General features: G+C 46.9%; 2 protein-coding genes across 2 annotated transcripts in view; one reads left to right on the top strand and one right to left on the bottom strand.

Moving 5' to 3' along the window:
* The first annotated feature begins 6 nt into the window (after nt 1-6).
* On the top strand, nt 7-15761 carry DHX36 (DEAH-box helicase 36). Its single transcript, XM_039713413.1, has 25 exons — nt 7-139; nt 326-447; nt 1343-1544; nt 2279-2317; nt 3456-3626; nt 4112-4191; nt 5080-5154; nt 5285-5451; nt 5982-6063; nt 6519-6659; nt 7159-7261; nt 7549-7636; nt 8472-8527; nt 8633-8697; nt 9175-9318; nt 9842-9959; nt 10599-10697; nt 11252-11425; nt 11708-11794; nt 12452-12535; nt 12633-12732; nt 12818-12908; nt 13279-13399; nt 13983-14135; nt 14750-15761. Exons 2-25 carry the CDS (start codon nt 341-343, stop codon nt 14933-14935), a joined length of 2733 nt encoding a protein of 910 aa, XP_039569347.1. The 5' UTR covers nt 7-139; nt 326-340; the 3' UTR covers nt 14936-15761.
* ARHGEF26 (Rho guanine nucleotide exchange factor 26) overlaps nt 15218-23194 on the bottom strand; it is a 28040-nt gene continuing 20063 nt past the window's right edge. The window contains 5 exon segments of the mRNA XM_039713417.1: nt 15218-18352; nt 19102-19206; nt 19405-19472; nt 20771-20980; nt 22771-22925. Of these exon segments, the coding sequence (XP_039569351.1) occupies nt 18210-18352; nt 19102-19206; nt 19405-19472; nt 20771-20980; nt 22771-22925 (681 nt within the window). The 3' untranslated portion in view covers nt 15218-18209.

Here is a 23194-nt window from a genome sequence, read left to right as displayed (position 1 = left end):
CGCCGCCTCCGCCGCCTCCTCCGCGGCGGGCGGGCCCGGCGGGCGGGGACGGCACCCCGGGCACCTGAAGGGCCGCGAGATCGGGCTGTGGTACGCCCGCAGGCAGGGCCAGAAGAACCGGGACGCCGACCGGCAGCAGGTGAGGGGCACGGGGCGGGGGTCTGTGCCTGTGCCAGGCTGGAGCGGCGCTGCCTGGCCGTGCCAGGTGCTCCGGGCACGGCGGCAGGCCCGGGGGGCTCCGGGCACGGCGGCAGGCCCCGGGCGCTCCGCGGCCCTGGTTTGGGTGCCCGGGTCCGCCTGACGGAGGCTCTGCTTTCTGCCCTAGAGAGCTGTGGTGCGCATGGACGAGCGCAGGGAAGAGCAGATCGTGCAGCTGCTGAATTCTGTCCAGACCAAAAACGACAAGGAGCAAGAAGCCATGTCCTGGTGGTCCGGGGATGAAGAAGGGTAAAGACATATAATTACCTGTTCTTTTGTTTATTTTGAGTTGCACAAACTTTCCGTAAGCTGGCAGGAGGATGTGTCAGAAGTGATTTACTGAGTGTACTGGCTCCACACATATCCTCCAGTTTCACAACGTGTGTTGTCACACTGAATGGTGGCAGTCATTGCTGTGAAACGCCTTCATTATTGCTGAGTTTGGGGTGTTAAATTTATACTTAAACTCATAAAACTTCTAAGACCTCAAGGCCTACTACAGTAGATAGATGGGATTTTTCAGCTCTCTTGTCCTCTGGAATTACTCTTCCAGAGGTGGATTTTGGCTTGTGTTTTCAGTTATTGTGCAGTCTTGGAACATTTTCGCAGGGTCTGAAGGAGGGTCTGTTCTGGAGTCATTATGGATTTGCAGGAATAGCTGGAACAGGCTGGTGTGCTGAAATGAGGGCATTGGGGCTCCATTTGGCTGAGGGATCCAGTTATGGGCCAGTGGATCAAGCAGTAATTCTCTGATGATGTTTTGTTGCTCGTTTGGTACAAAAGACCATGTTGTTTTTTAGATCCTGGTGTCAGGTTTTTGGTGGTTGGTAGTTTGAGACTTTATTTGGTTTAATGGTTTTCGCTGTAGTGACAGACCCAGGGCAGCTGTGGCTGCCCCTGGATCCCTGGCAGTGCCCAAGGCCAGGCTGGACACTGGGGCTGGAGCACCTGGGACAGTGGGAGGTGTCCCTGCCATGGCAGGGGTGGCACTGGGTGAGCTTTAATGTCCCTTCCAACCCAAACCACTCCAAGGTTCTCTGTTCCCATGGGCTGCTGGTTCATTAGCTGCTGGATGTAATTACCTGCACTCTGCGTGTGGCCAGGCACAGCTGGGGAGATCAGAATTCTTGTTCTGTGGTTCCAGCCCTGCTCCAGAACAGCCTGCCAAAGTGAAACCAGATGCTGAGAAAGCTCCTGTAAGACAGCTACCAACTTGGGAAAAAACATCCCTGGATTTGGATGTGGAATTTCTCTGTGAAAAAACTGAGCAGGATGCTGATTTAGATGAGCAACTTAAAGAAGAGCTAATGAAGAAGAGATCTGATCCCAGATATATTGAAATGCAGGTACTTTGCCCTGTGTTAAGTTGAAAACTTTTCATTGGACTTTTTTTTTTTTTTTTAATTAAGCTAACCTCGAAATGTAATATCTGATAGTTTACTAGAAAGTTGTCGTGATGCTACTTTTGCTGAAATTAAGCTAACCTCAAAATGTAATATCTGATAGTTTACTAGAAAGTTGTCGTGATCTACTTTTGCTGAAAATTATCTTTAGAATTCATGACATTCATACCTATTGATAGAACAGTGATTAAAAATTGGAAATGACAAATTTCAGAAACAGAATCTGAAATTTGAAGCAGACGTGTTGTTTTGTTGGGTGGGTTTCTCTTTCTTTTTAATGGATTGTGTCCTTGCAGTTTTGTCTGAAACTGAAAGCACAACACTGGTCTCTGAGGGAATGGCCTTTTGAAAACAGAGGTTTTGTTTTGGACAGCCATGTACAGAAATTGTCTTTCCCTGAACACGAGTTCTCTCTTCCATACCAGGCCCTGCTCTTGCACCTGTATATACCTACCTTGTCATGTACTGGACTGTTGGGCTGAAATAGTTTTTCTGAGTTGAACAAAACTGAAACAACACATGGATTTCAAGTTATTTCCCATGGGCCTGAGTTTATACAAGTGTTGCTGAGCAGTTTGTCATTATTTTACAGTTTAGCCCAGATTAGAGATGAAATTTGTTCTATTGCTTCAGTGCTGGAAAGGTGTTTAAAGAGAAACATTTTTCTTTTTCCCCAGAGATTCCGAGAGAAGCTCCCCTCGTACGGGATGAGAGAGGTGAGTGTGTATTGAGAGAGAGACCCTGTGGGGCAGGGCTCCAAACCAGGGGAGAGCAGTTGTGCCTGTGCCTGGCAGCAATCCTTCCTGGCCTTCAGGAAGGGCAGAGGCCTCCCAGGTTCTGCCCCTGGGGGTGGTTCCTTTCCAGACACTACCAGGGGCTCACTGGTTGTGATGTGGGGCTCAGTACAGCGTTCTCATGGGCATGGAGCTGGGAATATCCTGGGAATACATGGCTGCTACCTACATTTAATAGTGGGTCATCTTTTTCTGCCAGCTAAACTTCTAGAAGGTTCCTGGTTACTCTGATTGTTATGTTTTCATCTGGGTATAAAATTGTGCCCTTTGTTGAACAATTTGCCAGTTTAGAATTGAATATAATGCCAATGAAGCCTTTTTAGTTTTTAGTCTGGCTGCACTGCTGGCCCTCAGTGCCATGAGTTTCCCAGTCACAGGATAAGGTCAGTGAGGGCATGGGCTGTTGTTAATTGATGTTAGTTCTTAGGCTGATATCCCCTGTATGCAGTAGAAATGGAGTGTTTTGATGTGTTTGCTTTTGCAGGCTCAATGGGTGATTAGTGAGCTTCTTCTACAGTCCCTGTGTTTGCCATAATGTCCTTGCTGTTAGCATTTGTTTCTTAAAATAGTCATACTCTCCTTAACAGTCCTTGGGGTGGGGAGGACGAGGCTGGAAAACTGTTCCTGTTGGTACAAGAAATGTTAAAATATTATGCTGAAAACCTTTAGTTTGTGCAGGCTTGGAGTCCAACAGGGCAAACTCTTGTGTTCAGCCTCCAAAGACCTACAGGAGCCAAGCACAAAGCAGAAAGGTTAACAATGTATTTCAGGCTTTCATTTTAGTTCTTCTGTGTTGCTTTCATACAGGATCTAAAGTATTTAAAGCTAGTGTTGAGGTCGGGCATGCTTTAAACCCCACACATGAGAAGTGCAAATGTGCAGAAATGGCTTCTGTGAGGTTTAAACTGAACTTTTTCGGTAGCATTACAGGAAGCAGCCGAGCATTTCTTCAGCTGTTGATAGTTTGCTCAGAGCTCATACCACAGGAGCAGAGAATTCTCAAAATGCTCTGCAGTCTGCAGCAGCAGTGCAGTAAGGGCTGTGTCTTTGTGTGGGCCAGGAGCTGGTGAAGCTGATCAACGAGAACCGCGTGACGGTGATCAGCGGCGAGACGGGCTGCGGGAAGACCACGCAGGTGACACAGTTCATCCTGGACGACCACATCGAGCGCGGCCTGGGCTCCACCTGCAGGATCGTGTGCACCCAGCCCCGCAGGATCAGCGCCATCTCCGTGAGTGCCCCTGCCCTGGGCGCTGCCCCAGCCTGTGCCAGGAGCTGCTCTGGTAACGCGCACGATGCGCGTTCGCAGGGCTGGGCGTCCGTGGGGCACTGGCACTGCAGCTCCTTCTCCCCTGACTTTAGTCGTGGGTTATAGCTGTGCTTTTAATGCATTTGGGCAGTGCAAATGCCTGTTAAAAACTAATGTTGTGTCAGGCCCTCTAGAGGTGTGTCAATGAGCAGGAAAAAATCCGGCTTTCAAATGCTCAGTAGTTTCTGTCTTTGACAGTTCACTTTCAGCCAAGCTCTGAAAGGGAAACATGCTGCTAGTGCCCAGTGGCTGTGTTCCCTAGAGTCTTGTCCCTGGGTTGCTGCTGTCAGGGGAGGAGAAAAGGTGCTCTTCAGGGCATTTCTTCATTTACAAACCTCTCAGTACCAGGTGTTCCTGTTGGTGAGCAGCTCAGTCACAGATCACCTGATTTTCTTTGTCCCCCTCAGGTGGCTGAGAGAGTGGCTGCTGAGAGGGCAGAGGGCTGTGGCAATGGCAGGAGCACAGGCTACCAGATCCGCCTGCAGAGGTGAGCGGCTCTGTGGTGAGGGCCTCTTGTTATCCAAAGGACACAATTTGAAAAGTAGTTCTAAAAAGAAAGAACTGCTTTCCTGCTGGTATTTTCCCCTGAAGGAATTCCTGCGAGGAAGGAATGAGATTTTTGAATTTTAGGAAAAGGTTTGAGTGCATTTACTGTGTTTTATGCCCTATGTGACAGTGGCTAGCCTAAGTTAGGCTTTGTCTAATAAGTCCTGTTTTCAGCTCTTGTGGGCAGGAATAAAACTGATGTCCCTAATCAATGAATTTTGAGGAAAAGTAAAAATGCTGAAGGGAAGAATGCTCCAAACCATATTTCTGTGGAAAACTACACATCTGTGCATTTGCTACACATATTTATGGACTAATTCCCTGGGACCATGTAAAAGGTGCAATAACAACAGCTTGCAGAGTAAAGCTTTTACATTTGTAGTGGGCTATAATTTAAAAATCTGAAGTGGTACCAGCACATAAGGGAACCCTTTTGTTGAAGCAAAACTGCTGGTGAGAGAGGAGAGCTGAGCCCTCCCAGCATTTTAGTTGGGGTTCATAGAATCTCTCTGCTGGTACTCTTTGCTCCCAGTGCTGTGCATGTGAGTGCCCTCTGTGCTGAGCCTGGAGGGCTGCAGGAGGTGGGGATCAGCACCTCAGTGTGCAGGAGATGACAAAGGGTGCCTGGGAAGTCAGGGCCTCTCCCTGCTCCATTCCCCAGCCACAACAGTGATGCAAGAGTGCCTAATTCCTTGTTGCTGCCCTTGTGCTGTGAGTGAGGCACGTCTGCATCATGTCTGCAATGGCACCTGCAGCTGGGGTTTAAGGTTTTAAAGCATTTCCTTAAATACAGAGGAAAACTGAGGAGTTCTTATTGTGTCTCTTCCAGTCGATTGCCAAGGAAACAAGGCTCAATTTTGTACTGCACCACGGGAATTGTGCTGCAGTGGCTCCAGTCAGATAAGTAAGTGCTCCTGTTTAATGAGACACTGAATGCAAATATGAAATTAGTCCTGAGCTGTTCCAAACAGTCATGGCTCTACTTTTTATTTTTCCTAGAAACAAAAGTTTAACTTCCTGCCCTTCTGTTTTAGGCACTTGTCTAGCATCAGTCATGTAGTTCTTGATGAAATCCATGAAAGAAATCTTCAATCAGATGTTTTAATGAGCATTATTAAAGATCTCCTCAATGTTCGGCTGGATCTCAAAGTCATACTGATGAGTGCTACTTTAAATGCAGAGAAGTTTTCCGAGTACTTTGGTAGGTGAAATGCTTCCTAGAAATGTTCTTCTGAAGTAGTTTGGGCTTCTACAGTATAGTGCAGTTCTCGAATTCTCATTCTAGACTTGATTTGCATCAAAAGAAGAAATTACTTCAGTTTTACAAATATCTGCCAGCTGCTGGAGATGCAGTTTCTCTCAGTTTTATCTCATTGTGACCTGATATTGCTTCTGGTTTTGCTTTTCTGACATATTGTGGAAACAGAATCCACAGAATGTTTTCCTAGTAAACATTTCCCATGTTTTAGCATTCTTGCTGTGAGGGGGCAAGCAGATTGAACTTTGAGTTGTTCATTCTCACAGCTTTTCCCAGTAGCTGGAACCAGTTGAACTGCTGTGCAGAATACTGCCTGCTGCCTGTCCTGTTTTTATTCAGCAGCCTTATTTGGGGGTGAATGTGTCATCTTCCCTGACAGTTGGAAATGTCCAGTAGGAATGTTTATTGCTTCTATTCTTTCAGTGCAATATTTCATCAGTAGTTTTAAAACTGAGTTCTGCCTCCCTCCACAGACCATTGCCCAATGATTCACATCCCTGGGTTCACGTTCCCAGTAGTGGAATATCTGCTTGAAGATGTCATTGAGAAGTTGAGGCAAGTGTTTTTTCTGAACATCATTTCAGAGAGTATTGGTGGGGGCTTAGCTTAGTGTATGTATGCTGTAAGATTAACTTGGCATAAAGAATTGCCTGTATTTTTCAACAGAAAACAGGGGTGCTAAGGGGGGCCTTGTACAGTAATTACAGGTGGCACACAGTTACTGGGAATATTGGCTTGAGGAGGAGAACAGTTTCTCTGTTGCTGTGGTGAATTTTCAGGTCTCCAAATCAAGCTAGTCTTTCTTGCTGTTCACTTTGTTTTTCCCACATGTTCTCATACTTACTAGGGTTTGTCCCTGCTTTTGTAAGATTTCTGTGGGAAGAGAAACTGAAGGTTCTTACACATGATCTAGCTAAAGCACAGCATATTGTCCATGGTTTGGCAAACTGTGCAGCTGCTCTAAATGCCCTCAGTCTCAGTGGAACTGTGCTTGCTCCTCCTGTGTGAAGGTACACCCCGGAGAAGACAGACCGCCGGCTGCACTGGAGGAGGGGCTTCATGCAGGGCCACATGAGCAGACCAGAGAAGGAGGAGAAGGAGGAGATCTACAGGCAGCAGTGGCCAAGCTACCTAAGGCAGCTGCAGGACAGGTTGGGCCTGAGTTTCTCTTCTGCTTTCAGTTTTCAGGCAGCCTTAAAGTGGCAGCCATAAATTAGTGCTGTATTGTGTTGCTGGGCTTTAGTAACAGTGGGGTAGTGGCTGCTGTGGAAGATGGTGATGGAATTGCCTGTGCAGTTGGCTGGCAACTAGTGAAGTGCTTTAGAGACAGCAGGATTAGCTCCCTTTGCCTCTGAGTTGTTCAAATTAAATTTCAGTTCATTACCTAACTAGAAATTGTCAGTCCCTGACTCATCAATGAGGAGAGAGGTCGTGTAAGTGCTTCAAAGACAGTTCAGTCATGATGTGATAATTCTTCAGCTGTTCTGAACTGACAATAATCACACTGAGCTAAATGTGGAGAGTACTCTGGAGGTGCAGGAATTGCTCAAAGAACTGAGCTGATTGCTGGTGGGCTCATGGCTGGGTGGCTCACTCAGAGCCAGGCAGCAGGAGCCCTGGCTTTGCATGTCTGTGCTTTCCCTGCTGCAGGTATTCAGCAAGTACAATCAGTGCCCTGGAAATGATGGATGATGACAAGGTGGACCTGGACCTTGTAGCAGCACTGATCAGACACATTGTGCTGGAAGAGGAGGTACAGTGGGACTGAGCTGGGGCAGTGCCAGAGCTGGTCACACAGAAAGAAGAGAAATTCTTGTTGCTCTTCTAAGTATTGAACAGTTTTGAACTACTCTTATGTTCAGATAAATACATGGAGGTAGCTGTTTTATAGAAAAATGCCCTTGACAGACTGTACCAGGCTGGGCCAGTGAGGTGTCAGATCTCACATGCCCACCATATATCAGTGTGCAAGGAGCTGGCTCTCTGTGCAGTGTGTGGTGTGTTCTGACCTCTTCCCTTCACTGCCTCTTTTCCTCGTAGGATGGTGCAATTCTGGTGTTTCTGCCAGGCTGGGATAACATCAGCACTTTGCATGAGCTCTTGATGTCTCAAGTCATGTTTAAGTCAGGTAAAACCCAAACTCTGTGGGACTTCTGGCAGTGGCACTGGGGGCAGACTCCTTTTGCATGGGGTTGCTGCAGTTGTGCTGGGTTCGTTTTTTCCCTTGTCTCCTCTCCAAAGTGTTCAGCAGTTTTTGAGTGTCTGTGGTATCCTTTCCTCTGCTACAAACACATTTTTCTCCGTGTGGGGGTGACACTCTGAAAAACAACCTGACCTGTATCTTCTTGCTCTTGTCCTTTGCTGCAGCTGGGAGAACTCCCATCCAAAACTGAACTGCATTCTGTGTGCACTTCCTCTGTGCTTCATCCTTGAGCAGCTTCCCCTGCTTTGCTGATAGTTCCCTTAAATCCAGTTGATTACAGACTCTCAAGTATTCTGTGCCTGTCTGACACACTTTAATTTGTCCTTTTGCATCTCTCATATTTCCACCTCACCTGTCTTAGCTGGGCTCTTGGCTGTTCTGATGGTGACTTGCAGTGTGGCTGTGTACATTCATAGATGCAGAATTCCAGCTCATTGAAAGATTGAGTGTCAGTTTGTGTATTAAACTTGACCAATTATTAAATAACTTCAGAATTTAAAAAGGAAGTCTGAATTACTAAACGTAACTTCATATATTGTCTTAACTTGTCATGTTGTAGCATCATAGAAAAGGCCTTTATACCTTTTTACTTTAGAATTTGCTGTTTTGATACAAGTACCTGTGATCTCAGAGCAAGCAGCAGTAGTCTTGACTTGCAGCCTATTTTCTCTGTGCTGCATAGTTGATATAATAGATTTTCCTGTAAAATTGGAAGTTTTCTGTGCTTACACCATATTTTTTATCTATTTTTAACTTTCAGATAGGTTTATTATCATACCTTTGCATTCACTGATGCCTACTGTGAACCAGACTCAGGTATGCTTCTCTTTTATTGCAATATTTCACAACCCAAAAACTAAAAAAGAATGAAGCATATGTTTGGTTTTGGCAAAGACATAAACGGGCCCTGGATAATTACAGGTGTTCAAGAAGACCCCGCCAGGAGTGAGGAAAATTGTGATTGCAACCAACATTGCAGAAACCAGGTAAGTGCCTGGGAAGCTGTGTTTAACAAAATAAATGGAAGTGATAATTTGAAGTATAAGCCTGTTTGATGTTGCCAAAAATACATTTCTGTATTTGTGTCATTAATTTATAACACTTTATCTTTGGAAATATTTATAGACTAAACAGAGTCTTCCTATGATTGTTTTAAACAATTCATCCAACTACGTTGTTTTGAACAGTTAAACTATAGGAATACTAAACAATTGCTGGAATGATTTGTACAGGATAATCTGAGCTGTCCTCTGTTCAGAATCCAAGTGGGGACTTCTGCCAGACTGAGGGGGATAAATCAGCTCTTGAGCTGTTCAGTAGCATAGTTCTCAATGAAATTCCAAGGACAGACTTTCTTAATTGCTGTCTCTGCTTGGGAGGGAGTAAAGAGAGGCCAAACCAATCCTAGGTCACACTTGCAAAGATGAAAAGTTGCTTTTTTCCCCCCTCTTTTTCTTGAACAGCATCACAATTGATGACGTCGTGTTCGTTATAGATGGGGGGAAAATAAAGGAGACTCACTTTGACACCCAGAACAACATCAGCACCATGGCAGCAGAGTGGGTCAGCAAAGCCAATGCCAAGCAGAGGAAGGGTCGAGCAGGAAGGTAGGAGCAGTGGGTGTTGAGTTTCCAGCAGTGCTGAAGGTTTTCTTTATTATTTGCATGTGCTGGCACTGCTGGCTCCTGTTCCTGGGCAGGGAATGATTTCCTTGCCTTCCTAGGAAGCTGAATTGACTTGTGCTCTGTTTAACTCCAGAGTTTCCCTCCTATAGAAAAATGTCCTGCATTTTGTTGTGATTTTTGTCACTGCCCTCACACCTGATTTATGAGGCTGATACAGTGAAGTGGAAACGGTGTAAAAATGGATTTCTGTGTTCTCTATGCCTCTTTCCTGGTGATGGGTTTGTGTTTCAGAAGACTGAAATGTCACAGTTTCATTGGGAAAAAAGCCCCTGTGTTTCAGAAGACTGAAGTGGCTTTTACAATTGAATACACTTCAGTTCTAATTCCTTGAGGAGTTTTGGGAAGCTCTTCGTAAGAAACAGAACCATAATGTCACAGTTTCATTGGGAAAAAAGCCCCAACAAATGACCAAACCCAAAAGAATAGTTTCTTTAAATCATTGCAGAGTTCAGCCAGGCCACTGTTACCATCTGTACAATGGACTGCGTGCCAGCCTTCTGGATGATTATCAGTTACCAGAGATCCTGAGGACACCCCTGGAAGAACTCTGCTTACAAATCAAGGTAAATGCAGGAATCTTCAAAAATATTTATTATCTACTTTTCCATTGGGATAAGTGGTTGAGAGGATAAGTTAATGCAACTGTGAGCCTAGGGTTGTTAAACCAAAGTTCTGTTACACCAGAAATGCTGTGTATTTAGCTGGTAATTGCAGCAGCTTTTGTAAATGCACACTTGTATCTGGGTGCATCAAACCCAGGGGAAACAGAATTGTCTGGTATTGATAAAAGGTGAAGTCCACTAACAAAAATCTGAGCTGTGCTGTCCCCCAAATATCACATGTCATTCAATCACAGAAGCTTCAGTGGGAATGCCAGTGAGTCAATTTATATGATCTCTTGAAAGAATTTTACTACAAAGTAGTTTTAGTACTGGTGTGAATTTCCCTTTTTGGCAGTTTGCATATAATTCCTTATGAAAGCAGAGGATTGCCATGTGTATGTGAACTGAAGGAAGAATAGATTCTTCTGCTGCAAATTCCCTCACTAATACATTTTTTTGTCCTTAGTTCTTAACGAAAGAAATTCTAACCCGGGCTGTGAATTACTCACACTATTTCCATGAGTGTGGTTACTGCTAACCAGTTTTAGACAGCAGTCTTTCTCCAGCTGCTGCAGGCTTTTGTTGTGATTTTTCTTTCAGATCCTGAGGCTTGGTGGAATTGCCTATTTTCTGAGCAAACTGATGGACCCCCCCTCTCGTGATGCTGTGATGTTGGCCATAAATCACCTGATGGAGCTGGTAAGGTGTTGCTTCACCTGTTCAGAGCCGTGGGCCTGGGGCTGTTAGCAGGCAGGTGTGGCTGCACAGCTGTGGGCATTGCAGCCCCTCACCCTTTGTGCAGAGCCTGGTGGACCCTCACTGCTCAGGGGGCACTGCACACACTCCACCATGCCTGGGGGCTCTGCAGGGTGCTTCTGAGGGACTTGGGAAATGACTCCAAACAGACACGTGACCCTGCACTTGAGCTCCCCGTGGGCTGATTTAACTCCCTCCTCTGCAGCCCTGCTGCCTCCCTGCCTTCCTGAGCCAGGTGGTCAGTGAGGGGCTGGAGACAAATGGGGCACCTGGGAGAAGCACCTTGTCATTTCCCCTGGGTGCTGGGGAAGGACAGGTTCATGGCACGTTTGTTCTGACTCCTTGCTCTGGTGATACTTGTGCAAATGAGCTGTAGCATAAATAGAAACATCTGCTTGGATGTTAGAGGGTGATAGCTGTGTACCAGTGGCTCTCCCAAGGAAATCCTCTTTTCACGTGACGTGTGTGTTCTTTCCTTTCTGCCCTTGTCCTGGCAGAATGCTCTGGACAGGCAGGAGGAGCTGACTCCCCTGGGGGTGCACCTGGCACGGCTGCCTGTGGAGCCACACATTGGGAAGATGATCCTGTTTGGAGCCTTGTTCTGCTGCCTGGACCCCGTGCTGACCATTGCAGCCAGCCTCAGCTTCAAGGACCCTTTCGTCATCCCTCTGGTAAAGTCCCACAGACAGCAATCACATGTGGGAATTTAAGCCTCTCAGGAGGGTGCTGGGACTCTGTGAGATGTTATAGTTTAAGAGCACTTTCATTAATGTCATGGTAATTACATTTTTATTAGTGAGATTGCCTCTGCATACTATGAATTATCATTTTTCCTGTGGAATATTTGAAATTACTATAATTTTCATGTATAACATACAAAGTACAGATGTACCTGAATTTGAAGAAGAGAACTGTCATGTCAGCCTAGGTATTATGTAGGTTCTGATTTTTAGGGCAAAGAGAAAATCGCAGATGCAAGAAGAAAGGAGCTGTCAAAGAACTCGAAAAGCGACCATCTGACTGTGGTGAATGCCTTCACTGTAAGCATGTTTTCTTGTGGTTTTTTTCTTCTAGAATTTTCATTTGAGTAATATAGATGATCCTAAGGAAAAAGCTGATCAGTTTATGCTCTGTAGGCTTTCGTGTTTGGCTTCTACAGAAACATAAAACCAAACTGATTTTCACCCTTCTAGCGTTGCATAATCTTGTCTCCAGGCTCAGTAACCTGATTTCTGGTGGACAAGTCTGAAAAGACAATGGAAACACAGTATTACAGTTACTTTGGTGAAGTTTTTCATTCTTCTGGCCTCTACAAGAGGCTGAAGCCAACTTCAGAAGGGTTGGACATTGTGCTGTACTGTGTTGTGGTGAGGAGAGGAGGAAATAAACGGCCTGGAAAAGGCAGTAACTGCCCAAATTTAACTTTGTTAATTACACCAAAGGGTGGCTGCTCTGGCAAAGACAGCCAGGTGTCACTGCCTGCCAGGGAAAAAGGAAGGTTGTGATTCAGCATATTGGGAAGTTGTGTTTTTCTGCACTGTGGTGTGTGCACACACACAGAGATCAGAGGATTTACTTTCTCCCTGGCAGGAGAGAAAGTAAATCCTCTGATGTGACTGTTGACCTCCAGTTTTGGCTGTCCTGAAGTCTATAGTGTTCACTTACAAACACCTTACAACTCTGGTGTTCATTCCTAGGGCTGGGAAGAGGCTCGGAGCTGTGGTTTCAGGAATGAGAAGGACTATTGCTGGGAATACTTCCTGTCCTCAAACACCATGCAGGTAACAGCATCCTGCCAGGGTCAGAGGATCCTGTGTGTGGGGAAGGGGAGGAGCCTTGGCACAGCATCATTCTGGGGCAATTTTTGTTGTTTCCTAGATGCTGCATAATATGAAAGGGCAGTTTGCTGAGCATCTCCTTGCAGCTGGATTTGTGAATAGTAGAAACCCCAAGGATCCCAAATCTAACACCAACTCAGGTAGCCGTGGAGGGAAAGGGAGAATTTATCCCAGCTGAAATCTCAGCTTGCAGAACTGCCTCACTCACTTTGCTGTCTCCTGCAGGTAATGAGAAGCTGCTCAAAGCAGTCATCTGTGCTGGCCTCTATCCCAAAGTGGCAAAGATCCGGCCCAGCTTCAGCAAAAAGAGAAAAATGTGAGGGTTTGGTTTAATGTTGGGTTGTATTCAAGGTGTTTTCTATATGGCATAATTTGGCAAGGTGAAGCAGTGGCTTGAGTGCATGAATGAATCTCACTTTAGAGTTTGAGTCGTGGTTGTGCATGACTTCCTCTGACAAGGGTGGGATTGTTGATTTCTTAACTTGCAGATTCCTGCTGACACCTGAAGTAACTTGTGTGACCTTGCCATAATGTTACATGGATAATCTCAGTAGCTCTGCTCTCAAGGGGTTCTGCAGCAGCAGTTCAAACATTGTCACTTCTGGTGTTTGGGAAAAGAGACCCCAAGAATCCTGGTCTGTTGATTTATCACTTTTTGTATTATCAGACTTTTTTTTTTTTTTAAGGGTGAAGGTTTGCACCAAGACAGATGGATCAGTCAATATCCATCCCAAATCAGTGAACGTGGAGGAAACAGAGTTCCATTATAACTGGCTCGTGTACCATCTGAAGATGAGGACCAGCAGTGTGAGTCAGAGCTGTGCTCCTGGGGTTTATTTGTTTTATTATCCCCTCTTGAATGAGGCTGGGTCAGGGTTCACAGGGGATGTGAACAGCCTTTGTTCTGGGGCCTTCCTGTCCCGGGCCATTCCTTGTACACACCATCAGATTATGTCCTTTGTGATACTGGGTATTGTGCCACAAGTAATGAACTTCTGTGGTTTAGTTCTTGGGGTTTTTTTTGAGGATTTGGGTTTTTTTAAGGTCTGGCAGTAACAGGTGTAAATTCTTTCAGTTTGGTTTTTTTTTTTTTTTTCATTTCAATAGCCTTAACAATTCTCAATATGCTGACTTTTTTTTCCTCTCATTGTTGTGGAGCATCTGGTTTGATTTCACCACGTGTGAAAGACTGAATGAAAGACTTGGGACCATTTTTGCCCTTGTGCAATCTGATTTCATGTAACTTTTTCTGAACTGAGTTGCTTCATGAATCTCTTCAGAAATTGTAACTGAGTAAGGATCTTCTGGAAATCTGTAGGAGTCTCATTAAGGATTACTGATGGCACTTGAGATATTTTGAGGGTGATCAGACAATTCTGTTGTTGTGCAGATTTACCTGTATGATTGTACAGAGGTGTCTCCATACTGCCTCTTGTTCTTTGGAGGGGATATATCCATTCAGAAGGATAAGGACCAGGAGACCATCGCTGTGGATGAGTGGATTGTTTTCCAGTCTCCAGAAAAAATAGCAAACTTGGTCAAGGTAACTTTTTCAAGAGAATGTACCTGGAAGGCTCAGTGTAACACTGGTTCTGCTTAGAGATTTCCAGATTTGATATTCCTGTGGGCCTACTGATTTATCACTGGGGGAGATGATGTTTGAAATGCACTCTCAGCAAGCAGTTCTAGCACACAAATTAAGCAAAAGAGATGTAATTTGGCACAGATGGTGTAGGATGACTTGGTCAGTACAGGAAATATTCACATGGATAAGGGAACATGAGAGGAGGGCTCCTCAGTTAACAGGAATGGGTTTTATAGAACTGTTTAATATTAGATCCCAGAAATCATACCTGGCTCTTTTTTAAATTTTATTTTAAACCAGTCTTTAATCCTGAGGTAGTCAGCTAAGTGCTGGGTGGGCTGCTGGAGGCGTCACATCCAGACATGGTCATCTCCCATCAAAGAGACTGGGTTTTGAGAGACTGTTTGATCCTGAAAATAGCAGTGTGGAAAAGAACTGGGGGAAGAGCAGGTGTAAATGTTGGGAGAGCAGAAGGCCTGAGGCACTGGAACCTCTCTGTTGATGCTATGTGTGGCTCTAACTGCCCATCTCTTTCCTTTTTCCTGCTTTTCCTTTATTACAACACTTTCCAGAAATTGAGAAAAGAACTTGATGATCTTCTCCAAGAAAAAATCGAAAGCCCCCATCCCGTGGACTGGAATGACATCAAGTGCAGGGACACAGCAGTGCTGACAGCCATCATCGACCTGATCACCACGCAGGAGAACGAGGCCGTCAGGAACTTCGCGCCGCGCTTCCAGGGCGAGCGCTACAGCTGACACTGCCAGCCCAGGCACCTTGTGATGGCACTTGTTCAGCTAGAGGAACAGTTCTGTAGGGAGGCTGGTGATCTCCTCGTCCTGAGGAGCAGTTACTCGAGCTAGCTGGCAGTATGTGTATGTGCATGTGTTCTGTCTCGGTGTAGCTTCCTGAGGGACAGAAGGGCAGTTGTTGGATGGTGTAAGGTTCTTGTCCTGCTGTAGCTGTTTTCTTTGGGTTTTTTACCCAGCAGGTAACAGATATTTAAAAAACCTGCTAAAATACAGCTTAGTAATACCTAATTTTTTTTTCTTTTAATGGGGTGTGGTGAGTAATTATACTTGCTGTGTTATTCCAGCTTGCAGCAGTCTGCTCACCAGCACTTCCACAGAAGGTAATCACAGCTTAATTTAACTAAACTTAAAAACACTTGTTGAATTTGTATGGTGGGAGGAAACAATCTTCAGAAATTCTTCTCCTTTTCTGCATTTCATCCCATTCAATTAATCTTCCTTTGCTTTCTGTCCCCATCCATCATCACTACTGACTGAAAGTGCAGCTTGCTGAAAGCACGGTTGGATGGAAGTCACGTTGGGTTGTGTGTTAAGGTTTCATTGCATTCGAAGTTTTTTGGGTTTGTTTTTTTGTATTTTTTTAAGAAGTTCATGTATGGGTTATAGTATTCCATTAAGAGTCTTTCTTTGCAAGTCTTACTTCAACTGTTCTCAATGTTTTGAATGTTCTGTTTTGAATGGTCTCCAGTCATGGAAGATTATTTGAATGACAGTTTGTTAAGGATTTTGAGGTTGAGAAAGAAAAGCCTGGAAATACAACTTTTCTCCCTTCTTTGGTGTTTTGTTGGTTTAATTTTCTTTGCAAAAATGACCTTAATCATCAGGTTCAGGAGGATTTATGCTGTATTCTGAGGAAAGCAGAGCAGCTCAGGTGCCACAAGTCGAAGTTCCTGGCTATAAGGTGCTTTCCACTGGGCTGACAAGGGATGGAGGGTGCCAGGCTCCTCCTTGCCACTGCCAGCTGCACAAAACGTCCTTTACCCCACACTGGTGTGCAGTGGAGTCCTGAACAGGCACACAGAGGCACCTCCACTCCCTTGGAAATTTCATTTGGGCACCTGAGAGCCTTCTGTTGGCAACTTGTGTCCTGATCAGGGCAGTTACAGGAGGAAGGGAGCACATTCCAGAAAGCAGAGCTGATCTTACAGGGACAAACTCCCAGCTGCCTTCTGTCACTGCTGGGCTCCCAGCTAAAAAGGAGGTACTGCTGCAATGCCCCCCTCCAGTTAAAAAGAGTTGTGTCTGTGTGTCTGTTCAGAGTGCACAGGGGCTGATGAAGGGCTTGAGTTTTCAGATTATTTCCTTTGCAATAGCAGTGCTAATAGAGAAGTCAGTGCTAAAAATGACTATTTTTTGCTAATGGAAATAGTGTGGAGGGGCTGAGCTCCCTGCCCTGGCTCCAGGGACAGGAGGCTGGGGAGTTCACAGGTAAAGCTGAGTTTGGACTGGACACAAGAGAGCAGAGCTTCACTGGGGGAATGGACAGAGCCTGCAAGAGGCCCTGGAGAGGTGATGTTTAAAACCACTCAGGAACAGGATTTAACACTGGCTCAGCCCTGAGGGGTTGGACTGCACAGGGCTGAAGGTCCCTTCCAGCTGAACTGTGCTAAACTACAAGAAGCAGAGGGAACTGAAGACCTTTCCCATCTCCCTCTTAACGGTGTGTCAGCAAGGAGATGCTGTCCCAGGCCACTGCTCCAAGTCCAACAGGTAAATGGGATCTGTGACAGATGAGGTAGGACAGAGGATGGTGCTGTTTATCTTTACAGAACAGGAAAATCTAAAATGCCAATGTTTGCTGAAGAGATTTACTTTCTCTGACAAAAATTACATTATCAACTGGTGGCTTTATGGCATTTAAAACAAAATCAAAACTTTTTTTAGTAAGGATTTAAAAGCACTTTATTGATTGTTGTCCTATAAAATCATAGAAGTCTTTTAATTCCTGAAGAACTGTGTCCAACAATAGGAAAATGAAAAATGTCTTTACAAAACATTACAGCATTTTTTGAAAAACTAGGTATGAAAAATATATAGTGTATTAAAAAATCTGAATAAAATTAATGCCTGGATTTATACATTCAGCTACATGTTAAACATCCACATGTATACAGTAAAATTTGTTAAAACAGTCGCAGTGTTTTTACTATGTTAAATAAGTCTTTGTTCAATTTACAGTTTCTCTCATTACTATTTTATCAGTCCACTTATAAATTAATTTGTAAGGCTGTATAACCACTGTCACACTGTCCAGGTAAGTATTTTTGTACAAAATTCCTGCCTTCCTACTGTAGTTTAAATTATTAGAGCTACACATCTTTACAAACACTCAATTCACTCCCCACTCCAATCAGCACTGTGCAGGATAAAAACCAGCAGAGGCTGGGAAGGCAACAGGAAGAAAGCCTTGCTAGTACAAGTTGTCCCCTCATTTCTACACTGCTGAGTCAGCAGCTGGTCCTTACAAGGGAGGGTTTTTGTCACACACACTCTCACACCTCTCTGAACCTGCCCTGAACTCTGCTCAGCCTTGAGTGCATTTGTTCCCAGAGCAGTGAGTGCAGTTCATGTTCCATCACCGCTGCCCTGAAGCACTGAGTGAAGTGCAAGATCTCAGCAGACACCTGAGAAACCCAGAAAGCACTGCCCCCACTCCCAGCAGCTACTCTGCAGCAAAGTACCTGTGCTAGGATGGAGCAGCAGAGGGTGGTGCCTTTTCCTGGCTTTCAGAAATCCTTTGCCCCAGCAGAACCGGGAGCCGGTCTGAGCAGCCCCATGGAGGTGCAGCTGCAGCGTCCTGGAGAGGCAGTGCCAGCTGTGCCTGTGCCAGCTGTGCCAGCTGTGCCATCCCTGATTTGCCCGGAGAGGTAGGTCAGCCTTTACAGAGTCCAGAGCTGCTCACTGGAGCTCAGGTGCCACGGGGGTGCTGACACGAGGGGCAGTAACAGGGTCTGGGGCTGCAGCTCCTCAGCAGCAGGACACCCAGCACTGGGGCCCGGCCCCTACAGAATTCTGCTGCTGGAAACTTCAGATGCTCAAAAGGAGACAGAGCAAGAGGGCAAGGAGGCAGAGCTGTGCCCGAGACACTGCTGCACGGTGCTGCTGCTGGGGCTCAGCTGGAGCTGTCAGAGCAGGGACTGTGGGGCTCCAGGGTGCTGCTGCTGGGCTGTGGCTCTGCTGTGGCCCTGCTGTCCCCTGTCCAGCCGGGGTGAGCACCCGGCTACACGTTGGTTTCCAGCCCCAGCAGGCGGCCCATGCGCTCCATGTTCTTGTCCAGGGTGGCCCTGCAGGTAATCTCCCTGGCACACTCCGAGGGGAACCAGCCCCTCTGGCCGTCCCGCAGCCGCTCCCCCTCGTACCAGCCTGCGGGCAAGGACAACAGTGACACCCTGCAGCTGCCTCTGCCCCGGGCTGGGGGCACTGAGGCACAGTCTGCCCTTGCCTCGACTGGGAATCAAGCACCACTTTAGGATAGCTTTGGCAGATGTTTTTAATCCAGCCAGACTAGGTAAAAAATAGTATGTGCAAAGCATTGCACAATTTCACTATCTTTTTTGTCATTCAAATATAGTTTGAAGTAATGCTACAGTACAGTGACAGAACCTCTGATTGCACAGGTAACTGAGCAACAGCAAGTTAGAATTTAGTCCCTCAAGTACTGACAGTGTTCTGCATCCCTGAGCCAGCACTTGCTGCTATCAGTGCAGTTGTGGGCAGGTCTGGGCAAGAACCACAGTGATCTTGGGATACTTGATCCTGTGGCAAACCTCAGCAACCACGCTGTGCCAGAGCTGTGTCAGGAAAGCCCAGGCCATGGCACGACAGACCGGGGCTGTTTCTCTTGGACAACCTGGCACTCACTAGAATGTCTGAGCTCTGTGGTTTTAGACAAATTCAATTTCCTATTTGTGGACACCTCCCATGCCAAAACTGGCCAGCAGCCATGTTCTACAGCTGGTTACATCTGCTGCTTCCTTTAGAAACCTGAACCCAGGTGCTCACGTTTTCCTTGGAAGCTGAACTTGTACGCACTGCAGCCCTGTACAAGTTTTTGTAGCTGGATCCCCCTGCAGAGCTGACAAATGGTTACTGACAGCAAAATCCTCACTCACCGTCATTCACCTTTTGATAAACCAAAACGACATCAGCGACTTGCAGAGAGAGCTCATCGGCCTGCTTGGCTGTGTAGGTTCTGATGATCTCCACCTGGGCCAGGGCTGGGGAAGGAGCGAGCCAGGCTCAGTTAAACCAGTCACAGGGCAGGGGCTGTTACTACAACACATCACCATTTATTTACAGAATTTCCACTTCACACTTTCCCCCGGCTTAGGGAGCCTGCAGCCCAGCCCAGCCCAGCCCCACCGAGGGCAGTGGTGCTGCCCTGCAGAGCACCACGGGTCCCCAGTGTGACTTACTGGTCCTGTCCGTGTGGTGCCCCTCGCTGTCCTGGCCCAGCGCCGTGATCCAGCGGGCTCTGTCACTCCTGCAAAGCACAACCCTGTGTCCCAACTCATGCCCTGGACAGTGGTCAGCTCTGAGGCTGTCCCTGCTCCTTCCAGTGCCAGCACCTCTCCCTTCAGCACCTGGGAGTAACTCCTGTGTATCACCACCCCTGTGTATGCTCTGCCTTCCTCACAGGGCGATAGAAAGGTCTCACCCAACACTGGTGCCTTTCTCCTTGGGACCCACCTGCCACAGGAGATGGTGAAACACAATCAAACTGTGCTGGAAATCTTGGGGTCAATGGAAACATTTCAGCTTCACCTGCACAAAACTATTCTGAAGGCACACTCAACTCTCTGAACTGTTTGGCCTTGGAAATTCCCTTCCCATCCTTCTCAAAAGATAAGACTATAAAAATAGGTAACTTAAAATACAAGAATTCTTTTCAGACTCTTGCTCTGAGTGATGATCAGCTGGACTGCTATTTATACTGCAAACAGCACAGAACAAATCAGTAATAAGTCTGCAGAACAAAATGTCTTTTCATACAAAGCCCAGACAACTAAAAATGTCCTGCATTTTTTCCCCAATAAAATTGCATTTCCAAACAAGTCTGAATCATCTCCTGCTTTCATAATGCGATCTTTAATAGAAAGCACTGATGATCTTCAGTTCCTTTCACGGTTATTCTAAACTTTGAAAGCCAACCTAAAACTATCGATTTTTCCAGGCAGGGACATGTCTGGAGCACTCCCTTTCATGTCTCTGTCCTGCCTCCAGCTTCCCCCAGAACAAATGAACTCTTTCATTGCGGGGAGGCTGTGGAAGTTGATGGCACATGCACATCCCAGAGCAAGCATTGGCTGCTGCTGGCTTCCGAGGCAGGACACTCCTCAGGGTGCCCGGGAGAGCAAGGAGCAGAGCTGCTCCTGCTCTGACCCTGCCCTGCTGCCACTGCTGCGCCATCCCAGTGCCCTGCTCAGGGCCCAGAGCACCCTGGGTGTGCCTGGGGACACTCCTGTGCCACACCGCACTGACACACACCTGGCAGCACTGACCCTCACACGAGGGACTGACACACCTGGCAGCACTGACCTGGGGTCAGGGACTGACACACCTGGCAGCACTGACCTCACGTGAGTGACCCAGCACAGGGCTGGCCCCGCACACGAACCTGCCCGAGGCACAGCTACACTGATCTCTGCAGGCAGTTTGAATTAATAAACCAGAATAAGTACTAGAAATAAACAAATCAATAACTATTTACTACTTTGGGCAGGGCGGGAGGAGCTGCCGTGGAGGCAGTCAGGTGAAGAGCCCCCAGGTAAGGGTACTCACTGCGTCTCTGCGCCCAGCAGCATCTGCACCCTGTCCCCGGCGTGGTTGCTGAGCAGCACGAGCCGGAAGAGGTGGGGGCCCGGGGCGCGGCCCGAGTGCAGCATCCCGGCCGGGCCCCGGGCCGGAGAGCAGCCGGGCTCCTCCGCGGCGCACGGCAGCACCTGCAGCTGCTCCCGCAGCGAGTGCTCCGTCACGTTGTAGCTCTCCTCGCTGCCGGGAAGGAACGAGAGCAGGGCTGAGGTTCCCACTCCGCTGCTCTGGAGCGACCCCAGCCCCAGGCACAGCCAGCAGCAGGGACAGCTCTGACAGCAGCTCCCAGGGGTGACCAGCCTCTGCCAGAGGTCTGGTGGGACACACAGCCCCAGCTCAGTGCCAGCGCACATTGTCACCGGGGTTCTGGAAATAAACACTGACATGGCCCTGGGCTCTTTCTGCACAACAACTTTGTGCACTCCCAAAGGATGGACACAGAACGTAATCCTAATGGAACCAACCCTGCTCAGATGCTCTGAACCAGGGAAAGGGTTGGGTGGGGCTTGGTTTTTTTGAGTAAGTTTGGGGATTTTTGCGGGTGTATTTTTTTTTAAAAGAAGCCAGTTCAGTATTTTAGTCTGAATAACTCCTTAGCCAAGGGAAGAACTGGCAATCCCTGCTGGGAGTGCTGCCATCACTACATGGGAATCTTGAGTCTGAAAAAGAAATGTGTCTATGTATTTGTGCAGAGAATAATAAATGTATTTCTTATGAATTAATCAACTAGTCTGTACATGTGCACAGCTAATCATAACAGCACTTCTTACTAATTAATCAGCAGATAAATCTCTACAAATCCTTCCCACTCCTCACTTCCATCCCACAAACCCGCTGGATCAGACTCCTGCTGAAGGGAATCCAAACACATGTGAAAGCTGTCAGTGCATTTCCCACGGGCCCTCTGGGGTCAATACTGCACTGATTTCCCCACCCTTCAGCTCATGCCCTAACCCAGCCCACAGCCAGGTCTGTGTGAGCAGGACTGGGCTGACCCTTCCCGAGCACCAGCCACGTCTCCTGGCCTTGCCCCACCATCCCCACACCTGCTGGCACTGGCTGCTCCTCTCAGGACACTGCAGTAGTGCTTGGCAAGTATTATGTCATTTTTAATGTTTAAAAAAAATCAGATTGTGTTTACACACAGCAGGGCTACAAGGACAACTGGCAGAAGAAACATTCCCAATAAACTAAAATCTGGACAGTGGGGAAAAGCGGGTTTTCATCCCTCTTCAAAGCCTTGCACACATCCCAAGTCCTCGTGTCCCCTCCTGCCCAGTCTTGGGGGGCAGCCCTGTGACTGGAGAGCCCTTTGGCTCCATCCCCTGCAGCACCTGCAGCAGGTCAGAGCCACAGCTCCCCAGCAGTTCCAGCACATGGAGACGGGGCAGAGCTGGGCAGAGGCTGCTGAGCCAGGGCTGGAGATGAACTCTGGGTGCAGCCCCAAGTGCAGCCTCAGAAATGCCCCTTTTTAGCACCAAGCGAGGTGTCCTAGTGCGATGTTAAGGATCTTCTGAGATTCAGCTGCTTGAGGAAAACCAGAAACATCCAAGCCCAAGTAGCAGCAAACATTTCTGTGCTGCTGTGGTGCCATGGCAACACCGTGGGTGGGAGCAGCTCAGCAGAGCCCCAGCACTGCTAACGAGCTCTGCCACTCGGGCACAGGGAGCCTCATGCTCCTGCAATCGTGGGAAGCGTGCAGGGAAAGGACATTCCCAGCACTTTATCCTTCCCAAACTTGTCTTTGCTGGGGCATAAAGAATCATCTTTTTAATTTGTCTGACAATTTGGAATCTTAACTGCGTTTGCTGAAAGTAAATCCTGTTTAACAAGCAGTTACTTGTTATTTGTAACCCATGACAGAGGCTCAAGTAACTCCTGAACTCATTCCACAGCCATGGATCATGTTAAAAGTCACTGTGATTCAAGGACTGAACACAAAAGCAGTTTTATACTGGTGAAGCTCTTACCTCTTTTTCTTGGTGATGATGAGGACATCATTGAAGAGGAAGAAGTACACCTGCTGCTTAGAGGTTCTTTTGGAAAAAAGTCCAGTGTCTTCTACATAGGCTGTTAATTCACCCCTTTTCACCAGCCACCGTGAAGAGGAAACCAATGGAAATGGCTGCAAGGCAAGAAAATCACGTTGTAATCCTTCCAAATTAGAGTATTTTTAAATAACAGACAACAGAGTACAATCCATTTGGGAAAAATGCTTGAATAAACTCAAAGCTCAGAGATTACAGACACTAAGAGGTTACCAAAGTTTAAGGGGCTGCATCATTGCTACAACACACAGGTAGCAGCTGCAAATACCTGGGAATCACTCGGGCACCTGTCATCACTGCTCATGGAAAAGAGAAATGAGCAGACCTGACTGATCCCACTGGGGCT

Source organism: Passer montanus, unplaced genomic scaffold (genome assembly GCF_014805655.1).
Source record: "Passer montanus isolate IOZ18808 unplaced genomic scaffold, ASM1480565v1 scaffold29, whole genome shotgun sequence".
Taxonomy (NCBI): Eukaryota; Metazoa; Chordata; class Aves; order Passeriformes; family Passeridae; genus Passer; species Passer montanus.
This window is presented reverse-complemented; position numbering and strand designations above follow the sequence as displayed.